The sequence below is a fragment of the Branchiostoma floridae genome, chromosome 14 (assembly GCF_000003815.2).
Source record: "Branchiostoma floridae strain S238N-H82 chromosome 14, Bfl_VNyyK, whole genome shotgun sequence".
NCBI classification, from domain to species: Eukaryota; Metazoa; Chordata; class Leptocardii; order Amphioxiformes; family Branchiostomatidae; genus Branchiostoma; species Branchiostoma floridae.
This window is the reverse complement of record NC_049992.1, coordinates 5533363-5559020: the sequence shown is the minus strand read 5'-3', so window position 1 is coordinate 5559020 and position 25658 is coordinate 5533363. Positions and strand designations below refer to the sequence as shown.

At 39.5% G+C, this 25658-nt stretch overlaps 3 protein-coding genes across 3 annotated transcripts in view; 1 reads left to right on the top strand and 2 right to left on the bottom strand.

Moving 5' to 3' along the window:
• Window positions 1-445: 445 nt before the first annotated feature.
• LOC118430714 (leucine-rich repeat-containing protein 49-like) lies at window positions 446-13713 on the bottom strand. Its single transcript, XM_035841718.1, has 8 exons — window positions 13276-13713; window positions 6179-6347; window positions 4178-4271; window positions 3860-3987; window positions 3010-3152; window positions 1714-1759; window positions 1313-1464; window positions 446-606 (listed from the first exon to the last, which is right to left on the bottom strand). The coding sequence occupies exons 1-8, from the start codon at window positions 13284-13286 to the stop codon at window positions 495-497; spliced, it is 855 nt and encodes a 284-aa protein (XP_035697611.1). The 5' UTR covers window positions 13287-13713; the 3' UTR covers window positions 446-494.
• A 1199-nt stretch (window positions 13714-14912) lies between these two features.
• LOC118431064 (tRNA wybutosine-synthesizing protein 2 homolog) lies at window positions 14913-23926 on the bottom strand. The gene is made up of 5 exons (XM_035842144.1): window positions 23522-23926; window positions 21035-21262; window positions 19886-19995; window positions 19578-19704; window positions 14913-15771 (listed from the first exon to the last, which is right to left on the bottom strand). Exons 1-5 carry the CDS (start codon window positions 23905-23907, stop codon window positions 14964-14966), a joined length of 1659 nt encoding a protein of 552 aa, XP_035698037.1. The 5' UTR covers window positions 23908-23926; the 3' UTR covers window positions 14913-14963.
• Window positions 23927-24147: 221 nt separating this feature from the next.
• The window catches only part of LOC118430654 (ATPase family AAA domain-containing protein 3-like), a 16459-nt gene continuing 14948 nt past the window's right edge, over window positions 24148-25658 (top strand). Inside the window, exons 1-2 of the mRNA XM_035841640.1 lie at window positions 24148-24444; window positions 25146-25226. Coding sequence (XP_035697533.1) covers window positions 24234-24444; window positions 25146-25226 — 292 coding nt within the window. The 5' untranslated portion in view covers window positions 24148-24233. The remainder of the gene's footprint in view (window positions 24445-25145; window positions 25227-25658) is intronic.

The following is a 25658-nucleotide window of genomic DNA, read 5'->3' as shown; positions in this document are numbered from 1 at the left end:
TACAGCTTAAAATAGTTTTCCTCTTTCTGCCTTAGCTAATGAATGTACAAAACAGAATATTCCAGCTCCTTGTGATCCAAGGGTGAAACCCCATACTCAGTTCAATAGTGGAAACTCAGGGGAAACACGGGAGAAACACACCCAGCAGAAGGGGAGATATTTCATGTGTGTATCTTCCCTTTTTTCCCTAGTCAGACTTATAATTACTTTGGAGGATACATATCAAAAAGGCCAATAAGTGACTCCTATCACTCCTAAGAGAGCATAGCAGACAGCAGGCTGGCGGGTCCTTGTGTTTCTGTGGGTGAAGCAATTGGTCATCATGTCATGGACATTAGCTATGTTTTGCATTGGAATCACAACATGTGTCTACTGTATGACTGAGCTTTGCGAGTGGATCATCTGTACATGGCCTCAGTAGACTGGCACTTTATTCATTGTTGTTTATTACCACAGCGTCCAGAGTGTCTGCGACCCAGACTAACTGCTGTGTGCTAGCAGATGACACACATTCTTGAGGGTTCTTCTTCTGAGTCAAACACGGAATCCGAGGGAAGTCTTTTTACTCCATCTAAGGACTTCAAGTTTGGCAAGATTTGGAAAACTCTGCAAGAAGGAAGATGAAAAAAAAGATGTTAGCACACTCCTGAAAGTTGGTAACTACCATCATGTACATTTGATTCAATGAAAAACCTTTCCATGTACAATAGACTGTGAAGCTTGGACAGACCACCTCTACTTGGAGATTGATTTAAATTTATTTATCTTTTTATTTAACTTTTTAATTTTGCAATACAAGACGTAAGGGGTGTTCACATGTATGAAATATTTCCATATTACAAAAGCAAAACAGTGGGAGCACATATTTCCTGTCACATGACTTTGCAGTGAAAATCTGCAAAATCTGTAAAAACAAAATCATACTGACAATAATTTACAGCACTACAGATAGAATACAACCAAGGGTGATACGGTCAGTATTTATGTCATAGCCAGGTCGGAAGTCATTTATTTGATTGCCAAACTAGTCATAAAAAGGATAAAATTGGACACATTGTTTCAACCTACGCCAACAACTTTATTCTTTAAGAACTTCAATTTGAGAAAAATTCGAAGAAAAGAAATCCGCTCCCTTGCAACGGCAGGCGACACACTGGAGTGTGTTCTATTTAATTGAAGTCTGTGTGATACAACTAAAAAGCCTAATACTAGTAATAGTATGTGATCCAGAAAATTATCACCTTGTATCACCCTTCAAGAACTTTATCACAGACCAGGTATGACATAGATGCATGTATTTGTTTTTTTTTACCTTTGCCTGTAGTTGACAGTGAAGGAGACAGGGTTACTCCTGAGATGGAGGGACTGAAGTGGTGCTTTTCTCAACACGTCCAGACCGTCTAACGAAGTGATGTTGTTCTGTTCCAGATACAGGTGTTCTACCACTGGTAACCTGGGCAACTTCTATAGAACAAACAAACATCGTTAGTAAATATAACACAATCAACATAATTAAGATGTTCTTTAAAGCTTTTCATATTCAATAAGAAACAAAAGTAGAGAAAAATGCTCAATTCCTTTAGAAATATCCAAAGTAAGTAGTGAATAATAACTGGAATACTACAGAAAGAGAACAAACAACACACAACTGTATTTCTTACATGTAATAATTTATCATAAAGTTAAAACAGTTATGATAAAAGTCTGTCTTACCTTAAATGATGGGAGGAAATTTCTGCTCAAATTCAAGTATTTACACCTGAAGAGGGAATAAACAAATCAGCCATGCAACTCAAGAAATTTAGTATCCTCATTTTACAATCAGATTTGAGATTGAATTTGACATTTTTTTTCAGTTTCACATACTAGTAGTATACTACATGTATTAGGCACACTTAGAATTAAACATCAAACTTTAATGCTTTTTATCAAATCCCAGAAGACAGACACGTTGAGATACTGGCCTGTACCTTGGTAAGGACACAGCCTGTAAGTCTGTTAGAGAGTTTATAAAGAATCACAGAAGACAGACACAGTTACTGACCTGTACCTTGGTAAGGACACAGCCTGTAAGTCTGTTAGTGAGTTTATAAAGAATCACAGAAGACAGACACAGTTACTGGTCTGTACCTTGGTAAGGACACAGCGTGTAAGTCTGTTAGTGAGTTTATAAAGAATCACAGAAGACAGACACAGTTACTGGCCCGTACCTTGGTAAGGACACAGCGTGTAAGTCTGTTAGTGAGTTTATAAAGAATCACAGAAGACAGACACAGTTACTGGCTTGTACCTTGGTAAGGACACAGCGTGTAAGTCTGTTAGTGAGTTTATAAAGAATCACAGAAGACAGACACAGTTACTGGCCTGTACCTTGGTAAGGACACAGCGTGTAAGTCTGTTAGAGAGTTTATAAAGAATCCCAGAAGACAGACACAGTTACTGGCATGTACCTTGGTAAGGACACAGCGTGTAAGTCTGTTAGTGAGTTTATAAAGAATCACAGAAGACAGACACAGTTACTGGCCTGTACCTTGGTAAGGACACAGCGTGTAAGTCTGTTAGTGAGTTTATAAAGAATCCCAGAAGACAGACACAGTTACTGGCCCGTACCTTGGTAAGGAGACAGCCTGAAGTCCGTTAGTGAGTTTATAAAGAATCACAGAAGACAGACAGAGTTACTGGTCTGTACCTTGGTAAGGACACAGCCTGTAAGTCTGTTAGAGAGTTTATAAAGAATCCCAGAAGACAGACACAGTTACTGGTCTGTACCTTGGTAAGGACACAGCCTGTAAGTCTGTTAGTGAGTTTATAAAGAATCACAGAAGACAGACACAGTTACTGGTCTGTACCTTGGTAAGGACACAGCCTGTAAGTCTGTTAGTGAGTTTATAAAGAATCACTGAACACAGACACAGTTACTGGCCTGTACCTTGGTAAGAAAACAGCATGTAAGTCTGTTAGTGAGTTTATCAAGAATCATGGAAGACAGACAGAGTTACTGGTCTGTACCTTGGTAAGGAGACAGAGTGTAAGTCCGTTAGTGAGTCGTCCATCAGCTGTAACTCCTCAGCTCTGATCAGCCTCTTCAAGACTCTAATGAAGTTCTCACGCTGGTAGGCATCGCCCAGGTCTTGGAAGGACAAGTTGACGGACTGGAGACAAAGAGAACACAATGTATCAACATCTGTTTATTGATTCGCAAGAATGCAAGCAGATGTTGGAGCAAAAGTCTGCAGTATTTCTGACAGCCATTTAGCTACAAAGTACTACACTTTTGCGGTGGTCTTATTTTCGCAGTTTTCACAGTAGCCACTTCACCGCGAACTTAAAACCACAGCGAACATTTTATGACGGGAAGTTTGCACATCCATACCAAATGGTTTTAAGTGTTTTTAATGGGGCTTTGTGCATGCCGAAATCTCGCAGGCTCGCTGGGGGCGAGTACAAGCTTCCCGGCATATATTCCTCTCACGCCATATTTTCCTTCCTGGCGTATCAGTAAAAATCGCGAATCGACCTCCCCCCTAACAACTGATGCCAATGCCCTCAGAGAGGCCGGTGAAGGAGGCTAAGCCTTGTTCGCTTTGGTCCACTCTCAATTGTTACTATCCCACAAGGTAGGGACTGCTGGGACTCCAGGCAAATGCTCCAACATATAAAGTAAATGTACTTTTTTTGTAGTTTTCAATTTTTTGGTTAGACTAACTAATCTGATTTTATTACATTGTTGATACGGTCTTAGGCTAGAAAAAAGAAATCCTCTCTTTTGTTCTCTAAGAAAATCACATTCAAGTACACGGTCAACTAGATTAAGAAAGAAGACATTCAGTTGAATATCTATAAAAACTTGAAGCCTCACCACTGCGTTTTCCCAGTTCTCCATCTTGTTCCTATAGTCCATCCGTTTCTTCCCTTTCCTGTCGTGGTGGATCGGGTTACCATCCTCATCACGCAGAGAGTAAAACGTTCTCTCCTTTTCTCTGGGACCTGAGGTAAACGACAAACCAATGTCAAGATACTGCACACCAAACAAGACAATTTCTTAAGGTGTCACATATTTATACGTTAGGGCAGGCCTCATAATTAATGGCAAATAATCAAACAAAGCATTTCTACTAGAACTAAGTATTGGTAATTGCAAATACTTTTCCATCAATATAAAGTGACTGTTCCCTACCTTCTCTAATCCGTGGACAGTTGAGCTGGTCACCTTTGACCTCCGCATTTCTGACTTCATGCCAGGATGTGTAGCAGTATCTGTTGGCTGGCAGCTGAGACAAACACAACAACATTTTTGTTTACTACTTCAGTTACTACATGGCATTGTAAAATTTAATACTTTTTGTTTGATGGATAAATTCAACTACATTGTAAATGTGTCAAAGAATGTTCACATCTAATAATGAAAATTGTAAATGATACATTTGACTCAACGCATGTTGACTTTAAATTTTCAAGTACTTTGATCCAATTTCCTTCCATAGAAAGATACTGAAACATACAAAGCTCAAGCTTAGCACCCAACAAGTCTCTTAAAGGTTATCCTTTACATGCTGACTCTTTATAAATATAACATAACAGGTGTGGCATCACATATCTCTGATTGTCCATAAGGATATTTTGATTTGATTACGTGTATGACATTCTCTGGGAACTCTGGGAAAACTGAAAACTGTGTGTGCAGATGTCATCCACATCAAATCAACATGGCCTGACAATGCTAATGGTCAAGTTAACGTTAAAGATAGCAAGTTGTCAATGGCAAGCTATATTTGAGACAGTCAGCTAAGGTGCAACAAGTTGCTTTTTGCTACATTATACCTTTTTTTCACAGTTGGTTGAATAATTTAGTTTGTAAACTAGGTAGACAGCCTGACACTATATATAGGTCAGCGACTCCTGGGGGCTAATAAGAGCTTAAAGCTCTGTTTATCTTGTTGCCATGGCAACCACGTCAACAGTGGTTACCTGACATTCCACCCTTCTTGTTCGTCTGCCCGTGCCGACCTGATCCAGTCACGCCAAACGAAACCCCGTTGTTGTCTTTTTCTTGGACGCGGGGAAACGTTACACCTACCCGTTTCAGACCATACAGGTCCACTTTCAAACGCCTTTGTGCGTAGTCAATACAACCTGGTAATGCAAGCACTTTTAACAGCCTAAACAGTTTGAACAGGAAGACCCTAGGCTTTAGAAAACGTAATCTGCTTATTTGTCGGCAGGGAAGAGTGAATGATTATTGACGCACAGCCAGGTGTACTGTTGCGTGTATGTACATGTACCACTCCCCCTGCTATTTCAACTGTTGAGCTAAGCAAACTCAATTTGGGCTAGCTCATTGGGCACGACATGTTTTCTAGTTACAGTACATGAAAACATTTCCTTAGGCTAAGATATTTGGGGTCACTTAAGAATTTGATATTTTGTAATAATTATAAAACACTCCTTTTCTCCTGGATTTAGCTGAAATGACATGAGTAAAAAATGAAGACTTTTCTGACCTACAAAAAACTGCTAAAAGCACAAAATTAACTTGCTGATTAGGACAAACGATGGACTAAAAAAATTCAATGGTAGATAAAAACAAGCTAAGGCAGTGATTGTAAAACAATTTGACCCAATTGTAAACAACTATAACCGAATCATAAAATAGGTGACCAATAGACTACAAGGTCATTTAACTACTATATAAGACATTGTGTAATGTCTGTGACAGTCGGCAGCTTATTCACATCACAGTGATTTCTTCAGCAACTATTCAATAGACATACTTTGGCCAAAGTCTAAAATAAATCCATACCAAAAGACCCTAAGTTTTTCAGGATTCCAACAGCAAATATGCATTTTTTATGTTTTCCGAAAGGAGAAAACATATCGTTTTTGCTCGTCTGTTCTTTTTTTACCTCCATCCTACTCCTAGCAAAAAAGGTTTACAGAAAAGCTGGACTGTGCACCAGGCCTGGCTACCTGGACTGGCTATCACGTCAGGCTACTCAGATACATGTACCTCCATTCATAGCACGCACTTCTTTGGGGACAAGCCTAATGGTATAGTATTGTATGCTAGTAGCTTGACTAAAGGCTACAGACCTGGGAAAACATTCTGAATTTTTGCAAAAATGTTGCCACTCTACTTTTTCATAACACCTTATTATAAGACTGTCATGATTTTCCTCACCTGTTTGAACGATGCCTGACTGCCCAGTTTGCTGGTGGTATCGTCCCTGTGTGAGGTGACCAGGATCAGAGGTACTGTCGTCCCACTGATGTCACTGTAGTCACTGGAGCCAGACTGGGAACTCTGGATGGTCCCCAGACCACTGCTACTGTTGGTACCTATGGAGGAACTGGGGGGAAACAAAGAAAAAAGTTAGACAAGTATAACTTTATGTTTGGTTGACTTAGTTATCAATTAGTACTGTTAAAAACTGAACAAAGGTTCATATTCAAAAATGTTTATGAGCTTTAAATTTGTTTGTTTGTTTATATTGCACAGTACCTGGCAAACCACCTTATGGCATAACACACCAGGTTTGTACTGAAGAGTGCAAGCTGCATATATTGAGACAGATTCAATTCAGATTTACTAACACCTGGAAGGAGCCCTCTTTAAAAGAGTATTTTGATAATAGCATATTAAATAGCATATTAAATAGTGTGGTGAATTCAATTGTCAGAAATAATAATCAATTATTATGATTTTTTTAAGTTAACTTTGTACAGATACATCAAGTTTTGAAATACGCCATGGCATCAAAGATTTTGCTGCAAAATTCTATAATTATATCTATACCCTGGGACTTGAATGATATCATTTCTGACAGGTAGTCAAAGGTTTTTCATTGATATCATTAATATTTCATACTCTTATTGACGATGATCATAAGGATAAAAAATATATATTGTACTTAAATATCAAGTTCATTTATAATGTGCACTTGTACTAGTCTTGTATCATATCCAGTTGCAAATTTCATGACTCTAAAAATCCTAGGGTAAAGACATTGTACCAAAGCTATACAACATACAATGATAAAATGTATGTTTTCAAATTTGCCATTCACCATGGCATGTACCAATGCAACTATCACGGTCGGACCTCTACTGTCAATAGACATTGGTTACGTCTTCAATTTATGTCAAGTTCTATTGTAAAACTGATCAGGTACCAACAGCTGAAGTCCTGCGTTCCATGGACCTATGACGCCACTGTCACGCAACGCAAACGTACAAAGCAAGCAAGAATGCCATGAGTCAACAATGCTTCACGTAGCTACACCTATCCAAATGTATATAACCATAAATTCAAATGACAGGAGGTTACATTTTAAGGGTTTGAAGTTCCTTAATAAACATAATTGCCTATTTTGGTTACAGTAAGTGCAGAAAAGTTTTGTATAGACTATAGAGACTAGGATTGGGTACCGGAAAGGTGTACTGACACTGATACAAAACTTTTTTCTTTTTTTCTTGTTGGATCAGTCCAGAAATGCTGGACCTGAAAAAAAATCAGCGGACCAGATTTTGTACTGAAAATTAACAGATAATACCGGCACATGTTTGGGACAAATTCATGAATTAGGATATCATCATTAGAATATTGTTTTTACCAATAGCCATTTCCTTATTATATAAGTTATAACGTCCTTGGCTTGGTATTTAAAGGTTGACGTATATGATTTATGACAGGCCTACATATCGCTCCTCACAACATCATGATTATTTTATGGCCTCTATAACAGCCACAGATCAGATTACAAAGAATGTCATTAACCTATAACATGTCTCTTGGGCACCTGACCTACTACATGTACATAATACTACTACCAAGAAGGTTGCCTTTTTCAACCTCCTTGGTAGTACTGGGATGGACTACACAGATGATATAGCAGGGCTCGAAATTCATTTTGTGGATTAGGTGCACTGGTGTACCCAGCTTAAAAAAAAGGGTGCACCAAAAAAATTTTGGGTGCACCACTTAAATCTAAGTAGAATCTCAGAAAAACCTAATAACAAAACGTACTTACATGCTATCAAATTCTTAACAAGTACCATGAGAGACATTTTTATTATCTTTCTAACACTTAGATGTCAAGAATATTATGTTATAGTAGTATACTTTGATATCTTTACATACATAAACCCAAGAAAATATTTGGGTGCACAATAATTGGGTGCACCTGGGTGAACATGCACCCAGTATTTCGAGCCCTGTATATTGACAGTCAGACCGTGACCAGAGACACTAGGCCAACACTAAATTAACAGTCAAACATTCATATCAATTATCATCATTCCTTCTCATGCACTAGAATGATTTTTCCACCCCTCAACTCATGCCTAGTCTGTTTAGAACAGGAGATATAAAAACTAAAGGTTTCCCTGCACAGTACCATAACAAGGCACAAGGGGGCCAAAAACGAAATCTTATTTTGTTTTCTCCACATATATATATATAATCAAATATCAAGACACATCTGCCAAAAAAGAAAAAGCATTATCACAATCAATATTGATATCAAATACAGACAAAAGGTACATTAATTTAGATAATTATTTTAAATATACACATGCACTGAACCTCAATCTAGGAGCGGAAAACCAAGCAAACAAACAGAAAAATCGCTGGAACTGGCAGCAGGGAACAAAGTGGAATGACGGTTTGCATAACTAAGGATAGAAAGAACATAAATCTGCCCAAACTGTAGAAGTCCGTGGGTGCTTTTGTCTGCTGCATACCACAGCTGAAAGAACACTGAACAAAAGCACTGGTCCAGTGTGACCCCTGTGCAAGTTATCTTCCTTTCGCTATAGAAAAAAAATTCATTTTTCCTTTTGATTCCTAGGTGATACTGTTACAATGATCTATGTTGGGAACTAAGACTAAGCAATGCCTCTAATTTCATCTTAGACAACCAGTTAAGACGCCCTTTCACATTTAAGATCAGAACGCATGTTTGGCAACAGGAATTCTCGGTTATATTGAAGGTAAAGGCCCACAAAAAGACAAGGACAGTTTTCTTTTCGAAGCCTTTACCTTTAAAATACATTATATTATAATTAGTAGAATTCCTGTTACTGCACATGCATTCTGTGAAAGGGCTAATTGAACACTTGAAAGAAAATTAGTTACTCAAGAAACAAGAAATGTTTTGTAGATTGTCAGATGTTACAGGTAGAAGATAGTGGATGCATCTTTGTATATCTTAAATGTCTACTAGTACTACTAGTACTACTAGTAACTGCATGTTTAGTAACACGTATTTTGTTGCTTGTATATCTACTGTAATTTCTGCTAAGTAGTAGTGACCTACAATTATCGTAAATATTAGTAATTATTACATGACTTGTACATACACTAATTGGTAGAACACTTTCCCAAGTTTGAAACAACAGGGAGAAACACGCTGGTTAAATAAACTCCTTGGGAGAAACAATGACAAAAACAAAGAGAGTTGCAAAACAACACAACATGGCAAGGAAAATGTCACTCAAATACTTTCAACACTAGGTGACGTAGGAATGGTCCAATTTCCCAGGTGTTACAGAAGCTATTAAACAAGCTTTGCAGAACAGGTGTTAACCAAAACTCCAGATGGGAGCTTATTTTAAAATCTTTTGCCAAAGTTTTGAACCAATTATTATGGTTTGCTGCCTTGATGAATGCTGCCTTGAATATTTATCTACATAAATTATGACTCATTCTTAATGTAAATTTAAATATTTGATACCAGTACTAGTAACCAAACATTAAGCTATTACATATATAGACATGTACGATTTAGTGGGTAGAATGGGTAGAGTGTTCAACTTGCAAATTCTGTAGGTCGTGAGTTTGAACCCTAGACAATCGTAGCAAAGACTTTAATTTAAAAAAAATGGCACAAACAGCTTTCTCTGCTAAGCAATCAGCATTTGAGAAAGAGTATGGAAGTTGAACACACAAACAACTGCCAGTGGACAAGCCCCCTGCTGTATCTTGAGTGAGTGCACAAACGTTGTGTGGCCCAGGGCTTGAAACAGAGATGGGTGCCACCCTATGCACCAACTGACATGGGAACTAAGATATACAAAGTAACAAAATATGCACTTCTTATTAAAGGAAACTATCGCCTGTCTCATCGCTCCTGAGACCACCATGGTAACAGCTGTTGTTATCACCTTATTCTTATTGGGTACCCAGGAGATAACGAGCAATTACCGGAACCCATTGTAATTCACGATGACCTTTGGTAGAGTAACGACCCTGCTGATAATTTCTTACATCATTCTTGTTGTTATGCAGATGTCTAACTATAAATTGATGTCAGAATAAAATGGTACACTGCTAATTTCAAATTGTATATAATAAGTTACTAGTATTTCGTCTTTAATTTAGTTTGAATGGCAAAAGTTGAACATTCATGTAGTTGATTGTACAAAACTTACTGTACTTTTTGCTGCATCAATAGACAATAAAGCTTCCTTGGTTGTTATCTTTTCTATATGAAGAAGTTTTTTTGTTTGCTTTCATACATACATGTACTTTAGGCTTTAGCACGCAATCCATTGGGTTTGCGTTAGTTGGCTTAAAGTACTATAGTTAATGTCACGCAAAGGGCTTACAGTAACTGTTACAGTGGAAGGCAATGATTATGTATATTACTTTTGCCAGGGATGAAAAAGCTGTTAATTTGCTTTTCAATGGATTATTTAAAAGAAACAAACATTAACAGTACCAAATCTGGTATTACCTTAAAACTTCTTGATAATGTAAGTTTTTTTTGTAGTGCAGAGAAAACAAGACTGCTGCTATCCTTACCAGATTACCTTTGTATGTATGTCAATGAGACTTGGGTTCAGGTAAGGGTCTGTCATGCATTGTTGCAAATGAACAATATGTGACACAATAGCGCTCGCCTCTTTGTGTCATACCACGCATTGCTGAACATTGTAATAATTGTTACAACAGTTCTAAGTAAGACAATGTTCTAGCCGCCACAATCGGCAAAACGTTCTTGCGTTCTACAAAGATTTCCGCGAGAGGCAAAGTTTTGACCACCACAAAGACGGAAGAATGCAAACAGAAGTGAGACGAACCGTAGTGACAATAAGCAGTCGCTATGGAACTGGTCACGGCTGTCTGTTACCAGTGGGTAGAGTTGAACAATTGCATGGCAATGCTTCTACCAAGGGGAGGTACAACACTGCTGACGACCCATTTTGAGGTCAACCTCTGTTCAACTATAACATATAGTATAAGTCTATTCTACATGTAACTAGTAGTATTAGTTTTAAGGTGGTCACCTTGGTATATTGTTGCAGACAGTACGTACCAAATCTGAGTAATAAGGCTGTTTTACGTGCTAGATGCACCTCCTCAAACACAGGATCCCCATCTTGCAATTGTACACCTTCCAAAAGACAAATGCAAACCCTTACAACAATATTATCCGAGCTGAGCAGACCCTGGGATCGAACTCAGCGAAAAAAAGATATAGGTACAGATATATTAGATACAGCTACATAGCCTTACAACTGTCCAAGTCATATGTGAATTTTAGTGAACTTTGAGAAAACCTTGAACCCCAACCCCGACACGAATGTACACATAGGTTCAAAGACACCTGTATGTAATGTAGTGTATACAATACACCTGACTTGTCACACACAAAGTACCGTGAGAAAGTTCTTGGCTTGTGTTTACCAATAATATAGATCATTGTCACAAGACTTGTGTATGTGACAACATCAAAGTGCAGTTACATGAACCTGTAACTTACCAGCAAGAAAATTAGCCTCTTTCGTGACATTTTTTGCAGGCATCAATTGGCATAATTTGTTTGGGGCGCAGATTCCCTATTTTAAACATGTCGTGGCCAGGAACTAAATATATCATATTTCAACATATTGCACCCACAGATATTCCTGCACCTCCTGGAAATTGAACCTTCCCGGCATAAAACTTGGCCGCAGTACGTACATGTGTACTTGTATTAGTATATGTACGTTGATCGTATGCGAATCTGTCCACTATGAAGGAGGATAGAAGAAAATTGTGCACGGGACTTCGCACACATTCGTAATCATAGCAAAGACGTCCTTGATCATCTAACATCCTTGATCATAGCAAGGTATTTTCAGCTACATGTGTATGTCAAAATTGATACAACTTCATCTCAATTTTAGTTTTACGATTTTTGTGTTTTACTTTTTCGCTGAACGAATCCCTCTGCTTTGGGGAACACATTATATTCAAGACAACAACATGTGGATTTTCTACCTGGCTTAATTTGGTGGAGCAGGTTTTTAAATAGATCAGATGTGACATATTCATGACAAAGTCGTCTAGCAGGTGGGCCATTTAGTCCCTGGGGTATTGTTAAACTGCAAATTATAATGGTAGAAAAATTGGGTCATCCTCCCTGACCTCCCACCTTCTTCTTCATTTAGACCATGCAATCTATTCTAATGAAGTGACTTTCTAATGTTCACTGCACCTTTCCTAAATATGTGAAACCAAGATTAAGTTTCCTTTATTTAGGGTTAAACTACCTTAAGTTTTTGGCCTATAATTATGAAATTGCTACAGGTCCAACATCTGATTGTGACACTGCAACTTTTAATGACAATGAAGTTTATTGCATATTCATGCCCCATTGGAGCTAAATGCAGTCAGTTAATATTGTTCTGGAAAAATTAAGAAAATGTTGTCAATTATGGACTAACCACAATGTTACTATAGTATAAGTACATGGCTAAAGATTTCGGTTAAAAAATTATGTGAATAACTTTGCGAATCAACCACAGACATGTCTGATTACTCTCAAGAGGACAGCATACACAATGGTCACTTCCCCAGGGAGCATGTAAGTTACTACTACTTCTTCTTCTTCTTCTTCTACTTACACTACTAGAATACCACATTGGATGCCACTGGGAACTACAAGTAAAGGGTCACTTGGGAAGAATCCTACTAGTATCTTGGTGAGACAGAACGCTCACTGAGAACTAACATCAGATCCTTAAAGACAAACACACTGGACTTCGCTGCTGTTAGAAGTATCAACACATCCACATTATTTGAATCACCAGGCCATACATTTTACATTCTTCTGTTTTTAAGTATACTTTAAGATCTCGAGCGTATCTTGAACTCCTAATTTGTACGAATCTCAAAATGAACATTCTTAGTTTAACTTTAATAAAGTTTTAGTTAAAGGTAAAACATGTTGGGCATGTTTTCGTTTTTTATGACAGACCTCTCTGTCGCCCCCCTCCCCTTCGTACACTCACCTTTCCGACATCTTTCTCGTGGTTTCCGCTACCCTGACATCTCCGAAAGTTTGATTTTTCCTGTCCAGACAGTCGCTTGGTAAGTCTGTCAGAAGTCTCAGAGCTGTTCAGCTCACCATGGCTTCACAATCACTTCGTGAGGAGCACAGTTTGAGCCGCAAAACTTTATCCTTCTTTCGGGACGTCCCAAACCTAGAAGAAGTGTCCCAAACTAAAGCTTCGCGATAGTTTTTTTGTCCGCCAAACGTCGTACAATCCACTCCTTGGGTAATCCTTAAGTGTTGTAAATATCTGAGACACAGTCCGATACAGTTTCAAACGTTTTGATGTCAACAGTGCCGAGAAATCCGATCCAACGTGAAGACAGGACGAAAGTTCCCCGTGGTGGTCGATATTCCGTGCGTAGCGACTCGTTCAAGATGGCGTCCAAAACTGGGGCTCAGTATTAGGCTTTTGTGAACTCGATTTTAGATCATTTAGTAATATCCAAGCCAAGTATACCTCACTCACATGACTTAACGATTCATAAAATATATTACAAGATGTATGTATTGGTTTAGATTATTTTTAGATGCTGCATATTTTTATAAATGATCATTTGAATGTATGTGAAAACCCCTACAATGACCCTCTAACTGCCCCATGCTTAGCCTGTCAGCCGACGTCACATCACCATGGGTATAATAAATAAAGAGGATGGGCGGGGTCACTTACCTGTCATGATAAGCGTCTTTAAATCACCGGAACAAGGAAATCGTCTCAGTGGCTCTTGAAGTTGTTCAAAATGAATGCATAACCTAAATGAAAGTCAATACTGTTGTTGCTGTATCCTTATGCGTCATCAAAGTAATAACGTTAACGTAACCTAAAAGTTTACTCTTTGACGTTACGCCGAAGTATTCAGTCATTTGTTTGCTTTCGTTTCCTTTCTTTTATTCTTTTAACAGTAGTACTAGAAATATCAGCAAAAAAGAGCGTTGTTTTGATATTTGCAACAAAAAAAAGGTGAAATTTTAAGAAGTGAAGTCTTTGGGAAATCAAGACATTCTTTCCGTATATCAAGTTGTGAAAGTCTATTGTTTCTTTTGTTTTGACCAACTTGTTCAGCAATAATGTTGACCAGAAAGACCCAAAGGCCTGTTTTTTACATATTCCTGCCTTGTGCAAACATTGAGTCAGAATGGAGTAACGTTACTTCCTGGCTAAGGTTACTCACCTTACTATTTCCTGAAACATAATTCGTCAATGACGCATAAACGGTTATTGTGTCAAATCCCCCAGACAATGTTTGCTATCCACTGAGTACACTTGTTGCCTTTACTTGGGAACAATTCACCTGCGCATTGCTGCGAAGGAAAAGTTACGCATGGTAGGTTTTCTATGTAAATGCCTAAATGTAGTGGTGCGACAGCTGACAAACACGCTTCAATTACGCCACATAGCAAAACCTTCTATTATTGCAGGATATACTGGTATGTTAGAAAGTCATCATATTAGTGGTGTCCTACATTATCCCATGATTATCCTGAGCTCCCTCTTCTCTCATTACTGAAACAGACCAGATATTTAGGTCTGATACAAATCTACCTATTCTAAAAGTAATAACACTAAAAAAGGAAACAACAACAATACAGCGATATTTTGCATCATTTATTACATTTCTTGACAAACTCATTAAAATTAACTTTTCAGGTCTGTAAAGGCCTACACTCTAAATCCACCACAAGATGGTCAACATGTGGTGCATACGACTTTACATGCTCAATATGTAAAACCCTTGTCTGCCATGTACCACCTTGCATTTCTGACAACAATCTTTGGATGTCATTAGCAACTCTGTCAGCCCAAAGATTCCATTCCTCTTTTACAGATGTAGCTTTTGCACTCACAGCAGAATCTGTCTGGTGTGTTTTTTGTCTTTGACAACTTTCATCTTGAATGGCAACAAAACCAGAATTGTCCTTTCCCGTATTCTGTACATTATCTTTTACCATTTGAACACTTTCACCACTATCTGAAGATGTAGCAAAACCCTTTAAATCACATGTGCCTGCTTCACTCTCTCTACTGCAATGTACTTTATGACAGCACTGTTTACAGTATATTTGACTTTCATGCTCTTCTTTCTGTAGATTATGATTTACAGAAAACTCACTTGAAGCGTCTTTATTTTTGCTACTACCACATATCTCCGTATGTTCCGAAGAAACATCTTCCTCAAAGCTATTGCTTGTATGTTGGCTTGAATCTTGTTTAAAATCATGTGTCTTTGTATTGGCCATTGTTCCAGCGACAGAAATTTTGCCACCATAAGTGTCGTTTTTGTGGAAAGTTGTGACGTTTTCGTGAATGTGCAGAATGCCTCCTGTGGTTGGTCTCAGTGCGGCACAGGCCACCGGCCAGCCACTCCTGGAGGAGGGTATCAGACCAAGGTTCACACGGTCCGCCACGCCCCTCGGACACACCTGTCTGTTGTCTCCATGGTGGACTGTACATCTGTAGGACAAATACATAAAACACACATGTAAACCAGAGAGGCCACATTTACGAAAATACAGGACGAAGGAAAGAAGGAAGAAAACATCTCTCACATTTGTATTACTGTAATTCACTTTGTCTTCTCTGTACTAAACTTTCACGGTCTGAGAAAATTTAACTTGTTCTCGGAACTAAATGTTCACTGTCACGGCAAGTGCACATAAAAAAAGTCTGTCAATTATTTGTTATCAGTAATGATAAGTTCACATTACAGTCATCACCGTGAAAACCGTGAACATTGAAAAAATCAGGAATTACAGTATTTTGCAATTGCTATTACAGCTAATGCTTCATAGTTACCATCAGTTCTAACCTGGGTATGGTCATTAACATAAAAATCGTGCAAAAGTAACTTACAGCCGACCTATTTTTGATTGAACTTTTCAAGGCTAGGAAGAAATGTTGTTTGATATTTTTGATGGGCTAATAAGATGGGATTTTATTTATTCAAATTCAGTTTTTTTTTCATCATTTAACCCTCTCAACACGAGAAGCCACTATCATGGCTTTCCCATAGGACGCGAGAAGCCACGATCATCGCTGGTGGCTTCAGGTTTAATTCGGCGGGAAATTCAAACTGACTACTGTGAAATGGGAAATTTGGCAGAGTCTGCCAATCAGGATCTTTGACCAACCAGAAGGGATGTAGCATTTGAGCCCTGTTTCTGAGGCCTCCAGCGTGTGTTTTGGCTTCAGTTTTCTACAGGTTTATTTAGTAAATTTAGCAGAAATGGAGACAGTTTGGTGGATAATTTTGTTGGAGGCTTACAAGAGTGATGACAGGGAAATCCTTGAGGGACAGCAAGGCAAACACCCAGCTGTTTTTGTTGAGATCAAATGAGCTGATATCACTGTGTCTAATGAGTTCTACATGTATGCTTCCTTGTTGTTTTTCTTGGGACATGAGGTGGACCAGGTCAGGTCAGATAGGTCACTGGTCCCAATTGACATTTTAGATACTCTGATACCTGTTTCTCTACCCAAGTCATAGTAAGTGGATTTATTTGACTCCCTGATATGTGGAGAACATCCAGAAAAATAATTTGCTATTTAGCACAAGGCATATTCATCATTTTTATTTATTTTAACTACAGGTGTGGGGAGGGGGGCACAGATGTTGTTTATTGGGGTGAACATTTGTTTATCAACACTGAACTTATTTGAAATCATGCTTTGATTTTTAGTTTTGGTCATTCTAACAGCATACCAGCATTGTGTATGTATGTTTGAGTATTTCTACATAGTTTTATGATAAACTAGAAAGGCCGACATTTGCTTGGGTGCAAATACAGCATATTTCAGCCATACCCATTCCCACGCAACATTGGACTGTTCCAAGTCACCCCTGCGCAAAAATGCAAAATTTTAACTGTAAGTTATCCCCAAAAGAGAAATAATATTGTGAATTGATTCCAGGTCAAAACAGAGCTTGTCCAATATGCCCCGGGCCCATATGGAAGAATATAATCTTCCACAGGAGCGCCTAGGCATAACTGATTGGTTTTTAGAATTGCGGCAACTCCTATTTTTCCGAGAGTGAAAAAAAAACGCATCTTCCATTCAGAAAATTTTCATAATGAAATTACATGACGCCATTCAACAATTTCCACTTCGATAACTAGGTCTAAGTACCGTCATAATCTCTTTGTGATGTGGGTACATTTATTATTGCAATGAACCTTTTTTAAGCAAGTAGGGCATACGTTTTAATAATTGTCAGGTGCAGGTACTGTGTAGTAGGAGTGTTGTTGTTTTTTTTTTCAAGCTAAAAACTTCAATCTTCTTCTTGTTTTGTATGAGCCATTACATAAACGGAGACGTCTCGAAATTTTACAAGAATTTTACCACTCTGTCGCTTCATTTCTTTTCTGAAAGATCCCAGGACCAACAAGTTAATTTGATTTTGCTTTATCTATATATTTCATTTTTCTTCGAATTCTTTGTTAAGTATATGCCCCTGCATACCACTGTTAAATTGTTTTACTTTGTATGCAATCAGCCATCGGACGTAATCTTGTCTGAGTGTTATAATTTCCTGCTCGTAGCGTGCGAGACCTGGAGGATAGGTGTTTCTACTTTGTTCGGGGGTTTCTTTTCGGAGGTCAGTGGTGATACTCTGGTACTGAGAGTGTTTTATTGGGCTCAAACTCTGGCAGTTTAAAGTTACTTACAATTTGAATGTACAAAGTTTACGTCAAAAAAGAACAACAACAACACTAGAAATACCTACATTTGTTCGGGAAAAAATACATGCATTCTCGCCACTGTCAAACTTACGTATCAAAACTAAACGCAAACTGTCCAATTTTCCCTGTCCAAATCTGCCGAAAATGATTGATAGTGCTATGCGGAATGTTGGTAAATTCATCGACACTAACGTTCAATGCACGCGTACCGTCCGCTACCGCTCAAATGACCCTGTCTGAACTCCAAATCCTCGCAAACTACAATTTCAAACCCGGCAAAGGGGACCATATGGCCACTGTAAGGCTGTAATATGCATCTGTTTGTGTATATACGGGATTGCAAGGCCCCGCTTATGAATATTAACTAGCATTCGCCTTTCTCGTCGCTGATTGGCTGGCGTCCATAAAGTAATTATCTCTCGCTCTCCCCAGACCGCCGGCACCTGGCACGTGTGGGCTCTGGGGTCACTGGAGTTCACGGCAGGAAGCCGAAAGAAAACCAATTTCCCCTCAGAAAAGCGCTGAAATTAAGCATTTTAAAGTAGTTTATGCCCAAAATTTTACTTGGATCATTTTACAAACTATCTAATGCCTATCTACACCAAATTTAAGGTCATTCCATTGTAATTCAAGGGAACAGGGGGCCACAATATACCGTTTTGGTCAAAACATGACCTTTAAACTTCAATAAAATCATTTTAGAGGCAGATATGAAAAAAATGAGAAAACAGCACCTCGGTATTGACCCACTCTACCCTTGTGCCAAATTTCAGGTCATTCGGTCACGGAACGACGGAGATGAATCGCTTTGAAGATTTGACAGGAGAAAGAAAGAAAGAAAGAAAGAAACATTACGAATACAATATATTTCACCATACCATATATGGTATGGCTGAAATATAATGACACAAAAAACTCAGCCCCTAGCCAAATGTTTTCTTTTGTGAAACTTTTTTTGGGAGTGTTGCAAATGTGTTTTTTAGTGGTTTCCATGACGATTGCTGTCCTCAGAAAGATGGTATGATATTTATTTTGCTTGTTTTGGAAAGGCCATTCTGTGAGCTTTCCAGCAATATATAGTTTTCCTAGTCTACTCCTTACATAACAGCTGTAATAATAATACACAAAAAGTACTAATTGGCACCTGTATAGACTGAAATTATGACATGTTGAGAGGGTTAATATCAATGATTTTTGTAAGTCAAGGTGGACAGATTGGTTGACAAATTTTTCTGTCACACCCAGTAAAGTTTCGTTTTTGATGCAAAAACAGACAATGACTAGAGCACTGTTTGTTTCTCTGTAAAATATCCTGAGCCTGTTAAGATGCACTCTCACTACACTTGCGTCACCCTTGCGTCACTGCAGGGTTCCCAAAATACTTAACCCATTTCAGAGATAAAGAACGAATTTTCTTACTTTTTGTGCATTTTGCCATCTTCTAAGTCATACTTTGACCTGTTACGCAATATCTAAATTCGAAAAAATTGGAGAAAATAACAACACAGTGATGCGGTGAATGAACCCCGCAGTGACGCAAGCTTGACTCAAGTGCAGTGAGAGTGCACCTTTACTTACCTGTCCTGGACCTTGTTGATCTGCAGGTTTTTCTGCAGTGCCTCTACAGCTGCAGGGTTCCACTCACAGGCGTGCACCTCTGCCGCCTTGCCATGCACCAGGAACGGGAGGGTGAAGTATCCTATACCTACAGAGCATACATTTGTCATCAGTTCATCACAGTTACAATGTAAAATATATCTTCTCACAACACGGGTTTTTGGGAGGACAACTTGTAAAGGTGTTGATACACCTGTTTTGTCCTCCCTTCCACTTGTTTTTGCATGTGGTGAATTCAAATAAAGAAATAAAGAAATAAAGAAACACACCTGCATACAGATCCACGACAGTTTGTCCCTCACAGCCCATCCTGGCTACTCGCAGCTTTTCTGTGATGTTTCCAGGTGAGAACATGCACCTTGTCACATCAAAGGTGTACCTGAGGAGAAAGGTAAACGTAAGGTAAAATTTGAATGACCTTTTTGTAAACAGCTGGTGGTAGTGAAGAGGGGCTTCCCTATAACTTGCCTTTATGTAATCTTTAGGCAGATCAAAGCTGGCAAAGGAGTATTCGTAGCATAGTCGGCCAAAGGGAGTCAGACGGGCCCTTTGGCCAGCTGTACTCTAATCTACAAGCAGATCCTACGGTAGCATAAGATAGTATCAAAAGGCGCCATAGGAGTGAAGCCAGCCTAGGAGTGTGTTTGGCAAATATACACCTCTTATGGCAATGGTATAAATCTGCCTGGAGATTTGCCTTTTTGGTCGTTCTCTACATTTTGCCTTTTTTTGCCATGCACACAAGGTCATGTATATGTCTCAACAGTTTTAGAAAGTGAAATAGATTCAAGTTTTCTACCAAATGCTATGTTTTCATCTTTCATCTTTTTTTTAATGTCAGAAATAAATAAATAAATTCTTATGGTCTAAAAATAGTATTTCTGGGACTCACTCTCTAAAGAGTTGATAAATCTACCCCTTACTGTTATTGCAGATTACCCCACTTACATGTGTATAGCACAGATAAGCACTGTGTAATTATCATCATTGTTGTTACAATGAGGGCAGGACACAATAAAATCCTCTTCACACCTTTTTAACATAAGAATATCTTTTGTGTCTCCCACAAGGGACAGGGAGGGGCGGGTTAATGATAATCCTTCCTCAAGTGGTCTGATTAGTTTTATCAAGGAGATGTATCAGATCACGGAGCCTATATAGTCTCCAGGCAGATTTTCCAGTGGCATACTAAGACAGTATCAAAGCTGGCCAAGGAGTATAGCTGGCAAAGGGAGTCAGCAAGCCATTGGCCAGCTACTATCTTATGCCACTTGTCAATAAATCTGCCTGGAGATTACATACAACCACCAAAGGGGAAACGCTTAAAGCTTAGCATTGATTAACTCCCCTGGTCAATTTCACCATTTTGGGGGCAAATTCTAGCCTGGTAGATGCTAGAAAACAGAATAGACATCCACCTGATCCCATTGTCTGTGTGCCCCACCCATCCATGGTCGCCTAGCAACAGCTCCACCCTGGGTGACCTGTAGAGGTCGTCCTGTATGGTGCCCTTCCTGGCCAGTCGGGTCCCCCCCAGGGACTCAGTTATCAGCTGCCAGAAACATCTGTACATCTGACAGGGCAGGCCTTGGTTCTCACAGTCCTGCTGGTGAAATTTTGCCTGGATCTCTTTCCATTTGGGAGATCTGGAAAAAATTGAGAAAGCAATTCTAAGCTGACCTCAGAATCCAAATTTTAGACATGTTAATAATGAAACATTTCATACATATTGGGGATATGCTAGTCATGGCGAATCTGAATGGAGATGCCTTTAAGCTTTTATATCATACCTGGGCAGGGCTCTAGCCAGCGTCCGTTTTTCCGTCAATTGACGGAAATTTGTTGCGTCTCACGGAAAAATCTTAAAACCACTCCGTCAACCTTGAAGGACAAAAATCCTTGTTGGAAGCTACAGGCGGCTTGGGGACGCCGTCCACGGCCGTAAAAGCCATACACTGTTTGTTTTGCTATTCAATTGTTATGATTGTTGACAATATGTGTCGGCGCCCTTTCGGATAGGATAATCTCATTAAAACCCGTTTTTCAAGGTTTCAGTTCAGTTCTTCTAATTAATTTTCGCGACGATTGTAATTGGCTGACGGAAAAAAAATTTAAGCTGGCTAAAGCCCTGTACCTGGGTCTGCATACTTAGGGACCGTACGGCATTTAGCGAGGGGGGAGGGCCGGTCGCCAGGGGGGGGAGGGCCAAGCAAAAAAATATTTTGCCAGGGGGAGGGCCTAGCAATTTTTTTTTACTTGGGGGGAGGGCCAAGCAAAAAAAAAATAGCTTGGTCTGCCAGCAAAAGATGTCCCTTAAAATCCAAGAAACGGCGTTACAGAGGGTCAAGATTTCAAAATTTTTCTGGACCTCTGCAAGGGATCGCCCGAGGTTGGCGCTCGGGATACAGTGAAAATGCGAAAGTGAGGGGGCAGGGCTTATGCATGACGCCCTCGAAAACCTTCTTCACGCACAGAAATGTTATTAAACTCTAGATTAGTCTGCCAGCAAAATTTATCCCTGTCTTATTGCCCTCAAAATGTAAGAAATGGCGTTTCAGAGCTCGAAGGTAAACATTTGCAAATTTCCCTGGATCCCTTTTGACGTGACCGGCCTCGCGCCTTTGATGACCGACATCGTGATAATGTGTTTGGGGGGGATTTAATTTTGTATTTCTAAATTGAAATGCTATTAAAGTTAGCTTTGTTTGTCAGCAAAATATCTCCTCAAACTGAAGGAAATAGCTTTTAAGAGGGTCAAGATTTCAAAATTCTCCCGGACCTACCTTGCGATTCTTCGTGCCTTTCGCGCCGAACATGGTGTTCGGAACGTCGTTCTCAAAAACTTGAAACCCTCGTATTTTTTTTTTCATAGAAATGTCATCTAACCAGCAAATTTTCCCATAAAAAAGCAATGCAGGAAATCGTGGCAAAAAAAGCGTGGCATTTCTAAAAGATCTCCTGCAAGTCTGCGGTCTCACGCCCGCTGGCGGCTAGAGAGAGGCGACCGGTCTTACCCCGCCGTGGGAAAATCAGCGTCACGCGTCGGCGCCCCCCTCCCCACTACAGTTTTGGAAGTCGAATCGTGCTGTCGTTTTGGTATTCATTTTTTCCCCCGATTTACCAAAAGTTATTACCACCACAGAACCAAGAAAAAGTCCAAAATATATGTAAATTGAAAATAGTTTCCGTCAAGCCGCTCAGGCCCGCTCCCGCGAGCTTGCAATACGTACATTTAGGGAGCGGGGCGCGCGCCGCTTCGTGGCGCAAATCTACTAGAAATCCAGGTACAAATGCTTTTTAGGTGTTGTTTTAATATCAAAACAATGAAATAGCTTCTATAAAGCAAATATTTATGCCTCTATGAAGCAGATATTTATCCCTCTATTTAGCAGATATTTTGAGCCATTCTGTTTTCCTTTTTTACTAGGGGTGAGAGATCTGCTTCTCGATGAAGAAAAAGTATGACGCAAAGCACATTTCCAAATGCGGGAGCGCAGTGTTTTATTGGCGTCTTGAATATTTTTTTCAAAGTTGATAGGAGGGGGGAGGGCCAAGCAAAAATATTTTGTCTTGGGGGGAGGGCCTAGCAAAAAAATTTTTACCTGGGGGGAGGGCCATGCAAAAATTTTTTGACCCGACCCTCTGGCGACCGGCCCTCCCCCCTCACTAAACGCCGTACGGTCCCTTAGACTCGATATCAGTATAGAGTCCGTATTTTACGGTAACTGCTTGGGGCTCCATAGTTTGATTGATTCAAACTCATGTATGTGCACTGCTGTCGAAAATTCCAACAACCGGTTTCCATCCAAACTGCCAGACTACAACTTGTTTTGTTCAAATTCACAAAATAAAGTTATAACATCAATCATAGTTTAATGGCTAGAATATTAAATTATGGGGCACACCTAAAAGAAAATTCTGGCAAAAGGATAAGGTCTCCATGTTTCTCCCATCTCGTTGGAATGTCCGTTTCAAGCTCTCTGTCCAACTCTTCTTTATCTAACAACTTAGAAATGGCTGTCCGCAGTCGGTCTTGCTGGGAAATATGTTGTTTTCTCCTAGAGGGTTGGAGGGGGGCGCCATCCAAAATCCTGTGGTCTAATGTTAACGTTCCTAAAATGTCATTTATCTCTTCAGATGTGTGATTCTTGACAGGTATAACAGCTTCTCCAGTCGACAGAATTTGAATTTTCCTTGATCTGTCGAGAATCCCCGCCGCTTCGAGTTTCTTTCGAACGTTTTGTGCGTCCTCTTTTTTCACGGCCACACAAAAATCCATGGGCGCGGCCATCTTGGAAAATCATTTATAAAAACGTAGTCCTTTATTGCCTAACCCTGCACTACTAACCTTAAAACGTACAATACACTCAATATTTGTCAATTAAGTTATAAAGTAAGCATGTTAAAAGTTTACAAAAAGTTGTTTTGTTGGAAATGTTTCCATTTTTGCTGTTTATGATAAAAATATGAAATTTTTCAATGCGAATTTTGAAGCTGCCAAACATACACTGTTGTTACGCACGTGCTCTTACCCGGCGCTTTAACAGAGGTGAAACCGCACGTGCGAGTTACATCACTTCAAACCTCTCTCCGCAAAACCATCTAAAAATCTTCAAAATGTCGTGGTTATTCGGAGTGAAGAAGGACCAGTACCCCCAGGACTTTACCCAGTTCGCCAACCCCCCACCACCCCCGGGGGGAGACGACAAGGGGAAGGGGTCGTCGGAAGGTTCGGAGGGAGGCGGCGGTGGAGGAGGGGGAGGATGGAAGTTCGACCCGACGGGACTTGAACGGGCAGCGTCGGCGGCAAGAGAGCTGGACAAATCTGGTAAGTCGAGATCTGGGCGTAGATAGAGATCGGAATTTTTGTTTTATACTGAATAATGAACGTTAAAATGTGTTGATGGTCAGCCATACAAATTATGGTTTAATTTACATCAGTACCTCTCTTATTTTTACTAAATACAGTACTAGCATGCTTTTTCTTCGTACATAATTATTTGTACCTCAAAATACTTGCATGATTTATGATTGAGCGTATGATGCAAAATTTCTTTTATGAATATAAGGTATGAATACATGTATGTATATGATTGTTAAGCATTATGGTGCATGTGGCCTGGCACTTGACCTCCATATGCGGATCAATTTATGAAGGTCACAAATCATATTCATGAATATTCACAATATTCCAGTGACTTGATGAGCGATGACTAACATAAATATTGAAATTTGAATGACACAGTTTGATGAACGAAGAAAGAAATCGTAGTTGGTGGTAAAAGGGCTGTGGTTAAAGTTCTTCAGGCCTGCATGTAATGGTGTACAAATGTATACGCTGTAGAGCAGATAGCTAGAGGAGCTGGTCTGTAGGCCCTGGAAACAGTCTGGCATCCAGGCCACTCCTTCAGCTGTCAGAGTCACCTCAAACTCCTTATCAACCTTCCAAATCAAAGACCTTTGATTTCAAAGACACTCGAAATGCTCTGAGTAAGTCTGACTGATCGTTTCTCTATTCCTCACTCCCAGTCAATGCAAAAGAGGCTCTCCAGCTGGCTCGCATGCAGGAGGAGACCAAACAGTTGGAGCAACAGAAAGAGATCAAAGTGAGTAAATTCTAGCCTGACTACCTTCTCCTGTAGTGACCAGTGGTTAGCAAGTGAAAGTGTTGAGCCAGAGGTCACTCTGTAGTAAACGCTGGCTCAATACTTTAGCTTGCTAACAAAGTGTTAATTCCTCATCAAATGTCAGCAGTTTGTATTCACAGTTTAGGATAACTATCATTGAATGGTCTAATATACAGACATGTACTATCTTCATATCTCTATATAAGAGCTAGAAAGTACATCATACATGTATCTTTAAAACTTAGGGTCTACCTACATGTACCTACCTTGTCCCTTGACCTCCAGGTCGTTCGAGAGACAAGGTAGACACAAAGCTGTCTCCAGGCTCGTCTTTTTCCTTGAGTGTGTCCAGCTTTTAACTGTAACATTTTCCATGCTAATCCATGTGAGGAATTGCGCATCACAGAGTGCAGCT

What these genes read in the sequence shown, in the direction of transcription:
- LOC118430714 (XM_035841718.1), bottom strand. An exon ending in GTCAGGCATCGTTCAAACAG is followed by an intron (nt 4,272 to 6,178) that starts GTGAGGAAAATC and finishes TGTTTGTCTCAG; the next exon opens with CTGCCAGCCAACAGATACTG. An exon ending in ATTTCCTCCCATCATTTAAG is followed by an intron (nt 1,465 to 1,713) that starts GTAAGACAGACT and finishes TTTGTTCTATAG; the next exon opens with AAGTTGCCCAGGTTACCAGT.
- LOC118431064 (XM_035842144.1), bottom strand. Translation starts at nt 23,907, where the DNA reads ATGGCCGCGCCCATGGATTTTTGTGTGGCCGTGAAAAAAGAGGACGCA. An exon ending in CACACAGACAATGGGATCAG is followed by an intron (nt 19,996 to 21,034) that starts GTGGATGTCTAT and finishes CTTTCTCCTCAG; the next exon opens with GTACACCTTTGATGTGACAA. An exon ending in ATCAACAAGGTCCAGGACAG is followed by an intron (nt 15,772 to 19,577) that starts GTAAGTAAAGGT and finishes TTTGTCCTACAG; the next exon opens with ATGTACAGTCCACCATGGAG.